The following is an 8164-nucleotide window of genomic DNA, read 5'->3' on the forward strand; positions in this document are numbered from 1 at the left end:
GCAGCATACGAGCTTTGTGTGGAATGCACAGAGGCACACTGAGACCGGAAGCTAGGTAGTCCCGCAGGCACAAGCCCCTCCAGGTTGGGCTCCTTTCTTCCAAGTGATGTGTCCTGTAACCATGAGGAGGCACCCCTACAAAATAACTCACCTCTGTTCTTCAAAACATCAGTATGGAAGGCAGAGGCCCAGGAATTTTCTAGATTAAAGAAGGTGGCAGAGACATGCAATCTGAGTGTACTAGGATGCTGAATTGGATCTTGGATCGGGAAGATAAATGTGGTAAAGGGCATTACTGGAACAGCCAGTGAAATTTGAGGAGACGTAATACGTTCAGGTTGGTTTCAGGGTTACGTTTTCTGAATTTGACACGTGCACTGTGATTATGTAAAACGATGTCCTTAGGAGATGTATACTGAAGTACAGACAGTTCCTGATTTACGATGGTTTGACTTACAGTTTTTCCAAACTTGGGAATCATCCTGAAGTTACTCTTAAGATACCCTGGACTTTTGTTAAATGCCCGTCTGAGTGAGATTGTGGTAACATAGGATGGTTGGAGAGGTGTTATGGTTGCTTAGTTTCTCATTTCCCATTTCTGTTTGATTTCTAGATTTTGGATCATTTTTTGACTTGGAAAATGATCTTCCCGATGAGCTGATTCCCAACGGAGGAGAATTGGGCCTTTTAAACAGTGGGAACCTTGTTTCAGATGCTGCTTCCAAACATAAACAACTGTCGGAGCTTCTGCGAGGAGGCAGCGGCTCTAGTATCAACCCAGGAGTAGGAAATGTGAGCGCCAGCAGCCCTGTGCAGCAGGGCCTTGGGGGCCAGGCTCAAGGGCAGCCGAACAGTGCAAACATGGCCAGCCTGAGTGCCATGGGCAAGAGCCCTCTGAACCAGGGAGATTCTTCAGCCCCTAGCCTGCCCAAGCAGGCAGCCAGCACCTCTGGGCCCACTCCCCCTGCTTCCCAAGCACTGAATCAGCAAGCACAAAAGCAAGTGGGGCTGGTGACCAGCAGCCCTGCCACGTCGCAGCCTGGCCCTGGGATCTGCATGAGTGCTAACTTTAGCCAGGCCCACCCAGGCCTCCTCAATAACTCTGGCCACGGCTTGGTGAGTCAAGCCCAGCAAGGCCAGGCGCAAGTCATGAACGGATCTCTTGGGGCTGCTGGCAGAGGAAGGGGAGCTGGCATGACGTACCCTGCCCCTGCCATCCAGGGGGCCACAAGCAGCGTGCTGGCTGAGACCTTAACACAGGTTTCCCCGCAAATGGCCGGCCATGCGGGACTGAACACGGCGCAGGCAGGAGGCTTGCCCAAGGTAAGTGAGCAGAAGTGCTTCCAGTGTTCCCTGCTAACCACGGGCCTTTCCTTCCCAGCACACCCAGGTTAGACGCGCTGATGCCCACCTCTGTTCCTCCTCTTTGGTTTTCTATATGCCCCTCATACCTGGGGGAGGCAGACTTGTTGTCTGGAGCCCTTCTTTCTGGGCTAAAGACTTCTGCCCCATTTTTTAAAAATGAGAATTCTTAAGGAAGCTGTCAGCAAAATAGCCTGTAGGCCAGGCAGTTTGAAAATACAGGGAACTCCTTTGGGCCGTTGGCCAGTTCTCTACCTCTGAGGAAAAGGTGTAGAGTTGAAGGGAGCAAATTTGCTTGAAATTAGCTGTTTCGTCAGTGACCCTGGTAAAGGATGCTCTGTGCTTCTGCTTTCTCCAACTGATGAAGGATTTACTTGTACATGTCCTTTCCTCGGTGCTTCCAGTGACGTGTCCATGTCACAGTCTCCACTCTGCTGACGAGGACGCTGCGTTCCCAGTTGGTCAGCTATTTGCCATGGTCAGCAGAGACGAGGGCAAGAGACGGGCGAACTGCAGAGCAGTGGTTCCCAAAGTGGGTTCCCAGGATCAGCAGTGTCTTGTTAGAAATGTAACTCTGCTGATTCAGAAGCCGAGTTCTGAGGCCCCTGCGAGGTTGAGAGCTCTGCTAGCAAAGGCCTGGAGTGGGGTTGGCAGTCGGCAGTCTTACAGCTGCTGTCTAGAATGTGAATTTAACTTGGAGGAAAGAGGAAGGCACATGCCAAGTAGGTAACGAGGGAGCTGAAAATAATGAAGGCCGACAAGGGAAAAGCGGGAGAGAGGCATAGGCCAACTCCCACCGTAGTAGCCGCTGAGAACAGCTCTGCAGAAGCTCTGTGACAAAGGCTGCTACTCTCGCCTGACACCAGTGTCGGCAGCCCCAGCTCGACCCTGGTGCCCCTGTGTCAGGTGGGGGCTACAGCACGTTCCAGACGACCAGGGTGGTTTGAGCTTTTCTTTGACTTCAATGAGCCCCAAATAAGGGAAATCAGAGTAGAGCACAATTTCCCCACAAGCTTGATGAAGAGCATCAGGTAACTGATACGAAGCCTTGTGATGGTCTCAGGTAAGGAGAGGGGTGTTTTTTGTTTTGTTTTGTTTTTGTTTTTAAACTTGAAGTGATGTAATTCCTTACATTAAAATTGTACTTATTTCTTTTGAAAATTTGGCAGAGGAGAAAAACGTAAATTTTAGTTGTTCCTGTCATCTGAAGAAGGGTCTCTGTGTGAACATGCCCATCCAGTCACACTGAGAAGGGATTCCTGGTGGGTTTATGGTTCCTGAGCGATGTATTGCAAAGGTGCATTGTATCTTCTATATTCACGGAGGTAGAGACTGCCACAGAGGATTATAAGCACAGGCATACAGACACATATCCTAAAGCATCTGGAAAACACCGTGTTCTCACGAGAGAGTAAGAGTGCAAAAGGCAGACCATGTCTGAATACGTTGTGGATTTGTTCCTCATGTTATGGTCCCCTTGGGAGAGTCGGCCCCTGGATCTCACTGGGAGCTTTGGTAACACGTGTGATGCCAGCCTGGGTGAGCCTCGACACAGTCCACTAGCACGTGCGAGAGAAGCAGCAGCTGCTCCTTGTCTCCCAGTGTCCACAACAGTCAGGTGTCCAGTGGTCTCTTGTGCCGTAATTTGTTTTACAGATTTTTATTAGAAATCTGAATAGCTCGTATTTCACTCAATTGACATAGTTTTTAAGAATCATCCTTACAAAGTGTCAATGAAACTCTGGTGGCAGTTTGCTTTTTGTCCTGTGCAGTTTCTAGTGACCTGGATTTTGCTGATTAAATCTGTAACACTTCATGGTCTCTGTTCACTCGGGCTTTTCTTCCATCCTGGGGTTTCTTTCCCTTCCATTTTTCTTTCAAACAACACTTTGTGTGTTCACCGTTTGGAAAGTAAGCCACATGGTGTGTTGGAGGCAGATGCCTCTCATTTCCAGAGGCGTCTCAGAGAAGCTGATGGTATGTGTGGAAGACTAGCATTTTTTAAAAAGGTTTATTTTTTTCTTCCATTAGTGAAATGGAAGCATAGAGTGACACACAAGGAGATAGACATAGTGTGGACATAACATGGACATAGCACTGACATAGCATGGACATAGCACTGACATAGCATGGACATAGCACTGACATAGCATGGACATAGCACTGACATAGCATGGACATAGCACTGACATAGCATGGACATAACACTGACATAGCATGGACATAACGTGGACGTAGCACTGACACAGTGTGGACATAACGTGGATGTAGCACTGACACAGCGTGGACATAACGTGGACATAGCACTGACATAGTATGGACATAGCACTGACATAGCATGGACATAACAATGACATAGCATGGACATAACGTGGACGTAGCACTGACACAGCGTGGACATAACGTGGATGTAGCACTGACACAGCGTGGACATAATGTGGACGTAGCACTGACGTAGCGTGGACATAACGTGGACATAGCACTGACACAGTGTGGATATAAGTGGACGTAGCATGGATATAGCATAGACATGGCCCGGGTATGGCATAGACTTAGCATCCGCAATAGGGCCCAGATACCACGATCTGCTCCAGGCTCAGCCAGCCCCACATCTTGGGTCCCAGAGTGCTCAGGTAGGTCTCTGGACCTGAACTGGGAACACTCTTGGAGACTGCCCTGTAGAGCACCATCACAGTACAGGTGCACGGTATAGCACACAGTTCAGTGCACAGTGTAGCGCACGTCACGGGTGCATGGTGTAGTGCACAGTGCAGGTGCGAAATACAACACACAGTACAGGTACACAGTGCAGCGCACAGCACAACACAGTGCAGGTGCGCAGTGCAGCGCACAGCATAGTGCACAGTGGCACAGTGGTTACGTCCAGGTCACAGTACAGAGCCTAGCACCTTTGAGAGATTTGTCACAGACTTCAGATGGGAAGAAAAGACACAAGGCATTAACAAATTTTAGAACAAGAGGCAATTCCATTTGTTTTTAAGTATTTATTTATTTATCGTGATTTTTCAACCCACTAGGTTTGGGACTTGAACTGTGGTGTCGGCCAAGTAGGAATCCAGCACCTTAACCACCATGCCACCTGCTGGCCTCATACTAGTCCATTTTAATCTTCTCCACAACATCACAATAGCTGGGTCAGCCCCACAGTGCAGTGGTTAATTGCTTTGCATTGGGAGCTGGAGCCTATGTCGCCACTCATGGTTGAAATCAGCCTGGGTGGGTGACCTGAAAAACTCACCATCCTCTCACACGTGTGCACACCCAGAATCCTGACTGGAAGGAGGAATGGAGGAAAAGGATGGCGGTGTGATCACGACCCTACTCAGGAGTGCTTTCTCTTTATGTGTGTGTGCGTCTTTTTCTGTCTTGTGGGTAAGGGCACTGCATTTAAAAAGCACACATTATGATAGCAGGGGGAACTAAGATTTTTTTTTTCTTTTTTTTTTTTTTTTTTTTTGGGGGGGTTTTTGTTTGGGGGGGGAGAGGCTTTTGCTATAGGGTGAGTGTGCTCGCCTGAAAGACAGAGAGACAGAGAGAGAGAGAGATAGAAAGCGAGAAATCATCCCCCCAGGGGGCTGGTCACACCTCAATCCCTTCTCCTTTCTCCTCTCGGGATTATTGACACACTCTTAATATGTAAAATGGAACCAAACTACATAAGCACCCTTCTTTTTTACTTGACACTGAACCCTAGATGCCTTTCCCTGTCAGGGCACACATTAATTTTTTTCCCCTGTTCATAACAGAGCATTCCATTATATGGTATGTGCTATTTACTTGTCTGATCCTCTGGTGGTGATGAACATTTGGGTGGTTCCAACTTTTTGCGAGTAAAAACAATGCTACATTGAGTATATCCTTGTGTGGGCAAAGCCACATGCATCATGGAATAGGTTCTGAAAAGCAGAATGAATGGGCCAAAGACCATTTAAAGTTTTGTTTTTAGAAGGTAAACATGCATGCATTTTAACAACAGCCATCCAAAAGTTTAAATGGCAGTAAGGGTGAGAACTGAACAGGCTCATCTCCCTTAATTCCATGTGTTGGCCGGGGATGTGGGCGTCTGGTGTGTTTTTAGACTGGGTCTTGCTGTGTCACGTCCAACTGCCTCAGCGTCCTGAGTAGATTGGGCCATGCGATCTCCACGCCCAGCTTGTCTGGGGACAGGAATCAAAGCCGGGCCTTCCTTGTGGCCTGAGCCTGTTGAGTAGCAGTGCTAACCAGCACATGCTACATGACTGGACTGTTCCGTAATTCTTGAACTTGAGTGTTCCCAGATTCTCACACCAGATGCAGCTCCCGTTTCTGTCTGACAGAGTTAATCTGTGCGTACAAAGTCATAGAGGGAAAGATGTAGTGTTTGTGTGTGTGCGTGCGTGCATGCGTGTGTGTAGCTATCTCCCCTAAACATAAATGACACTAGTGTAGTATGACATGTTCCTGTGCATATGGATATTCCCCTCCCCACCCAAAATTTACCATTACAAGTTGGGAATTGTTCTACATTCCATAGAACTGTCTGTCGTACTTGGGGCCTGCAGGTGGCATGGTGGTTAAAGGTGCTGGACTACCACATGGCCAGCTGTAGTTCAAATGCCAGACCTGGTGACTTGCTTTCTCATTTTCCCTCTCTCTCTTCCTCTCCCTCTCTTTCTCTGTCTGTCTCTCTTGGCTCAAATAATAATAATAATAATAATAAAGTTAAATAAAAGAATTCTTTAAAAAAAAAAAAAAAAAACTGGGACCAGCAGTTAGCGTAATGGCTATGTTGCAGAACTCCCAAGTAGCTGACTGCGGTTCGAGTCCTGGACCTGGTGGCTTAAACTCACTCCAGGCGCGTGTGCATGCATGCCCAAGATCTCGAGAGGAAAATGGAGGAAAAGGGATTGCAGCATGGCCATCCTCCCTTGGTAGTGATTTCTCACTTTCTGTCTCTGTCTCTGTCTTTCTGGCGAGCACACGCGCCCTGTAGCAAAATCCTCTCCAAAAAAAAAAACTGTCCGTCATCCTAGGTATAGCAGTCGTCAGTCCCTGATTTGAGTGTGTCTTTAGTTCTAAGACTTGTGCCCAATAGGTGGTATGTTTTAGGCTCTTTCCAGTGTGTGCAGTTGTCACAGTTTTGCTTGGAACACACTTGTACATCTTTGTACAGCTGGGTGACCCCCATTTACTGGATGAGTTCTGGAAGTGGCATTTCTGGATTAAAGAATGTATTACATAAGCATAGGTGGTGTGCTAGGTATTCTCCAGAAGTGATGTGCAAATTGCACCCTCTCCCAGAAATGAATGAGTCTACCTTTTGGCCAGAACCGCCATCTTCCAGTAATTAACCAAAATGACGAACACAAAGGGAAAGAAGAGAGGCACCCGATATATGTTCTCTAGACCTTTTAGAAAACATGGAGTGGTTCCTTTGGCGACATATATGCGAATCTACAAGAAGGGTGATATTGTAGACAGTGTGGGAATGGGTACTGTTCAAAAAGGAATGCCCCACAAATGTTACCATGGCAAAACTGGGACAGTCTACACTGTTACCCAGCATGCTGTGGGCATTGTTGTGAACCAACAAGGGCAAGATCCTTGCCAAGAGAATGAATGTGCGTATTGAGCATATTAAAAAAACAGAGATAGCTTCCTAAAACGTGGGAAGGAAAATGACCAGAAAAAGGAAGCCAAAGAGAAAGGGACCTGGGTTCAACTACAGCGCCAGCCTGCTCCACCCTGAGAAGCACACTTTGTGAGAACCAGTGGGAAGGAGCCTGAGCTACTGGAATTCTCTATGAATTTGTGGCATGACGGGTATTAAAAAATAAGCTAATCTGTGGTCTATAAACATGTTTGCCTTAATTGAGTAGAATTATGTTCCCTCTCCAAAGCTAATTTTTATTGGACTCTAATTCATTTTGTAATATCTTTATTCAAATTTAGTATTTTTTTCACCTGAAAGATGTTAGGTGGTTTGGTTTATACAACAGATAAAACTCAGTTGGTTAAAGGAAAAAACACGAATGAGTCTATCCAAATCCTCAACAACACTGGATATTATCATTCTTTTCTGTACTGTCTAGTCTGTAGATAGTTTGTCTTTTCTATTAGGGATGTTTTTCCTAAGTTCAGGGGTATTTGCATTTTGCTAACTGTTCATCTTTATCCATTTTTTCCTTAGATTATTTCAAATTTTTTCTTGTTGGTTTGTGTTCTTAATATTCTTTATAGTGGGTCATCAGGGAAGTCATGATGTATTTTTGTGTAGAAAAAACTCATTACTTTCCCGACAACCTAATATATTAATAGTTTAAGATTTTTTTTTCATTACAACTTGTTTTTATTTTACATTTTCCCCAAACATTTACTTTACATAGCAAAGAATTTTAGCTCATACTCCATAATTCTTGACAGTTTACAAGCAACTTTCAAAGTTTCAAAATACTGAATTTTAAAGATAATGTTCAAGATATGTCTTATAATTTTGTATAATTTTATAACTCTATAACAACAGAAGCAGTGTGGTTTCAAATATATATATATATATATATACACATTTAGAGTGCAGACACTCGGTATATATTAAGTGGGGACATACAATGCCTCTCCTTCATAGCATGGCTTGCTTCACTCAGCAGTAAGTCTTCCATATTCATCCACTTCTTTTCAAAAGCCAGGGTTTTGTTGTTTTTTATGGATGAATAGTATTCCATTGAGTATATGTGCCACAGTTTTTCTAACCATTCATCAGTTCGTGGGCATTTAGGTTGTTTCCATGACTTAGCAATCGTGA

At 45.5% G+C, this 8164-nt stretch overlaps 1 protein-coding gene across 1 annotated transcript in view; it reads left to right on the forward strand.

The window, feature by feature from the left end:
* Positions 1–609: 609 nt before the first annotated feature.
* CREBBP (CREB binding lysine acetyltransferase) overlaps positions 610–8164 on the forward strand; it is a gene marked incomplete at its 5' end in the record, with an annotated part of 133216 nt that continues 125661 nt past the window's right edge. The window contains 1 exon segment of the mRNA XM_027773232.1: positions 610–1323. Coding sequence (XP_027629033.1) covers positions 610–1323 — 714 coding nt within the window.

The sequence above is a fragment of the Tupaia chinensis genome, unplaced genomic scaffold, assembly GCF_000334495.1.
Source record: "Tupaia chinensis unplaced genomic scaffold, TupChi_1.0 Scaffold000042_2, whole genome shotgun sequence".
NCBI classification, from domain to species: domain Eukaryota; kingdom Metazoa; phylum Chordata; class Mammalia; order Scandentia; family Tupaiidae; genus Tupaia; species Tupaia belangeri.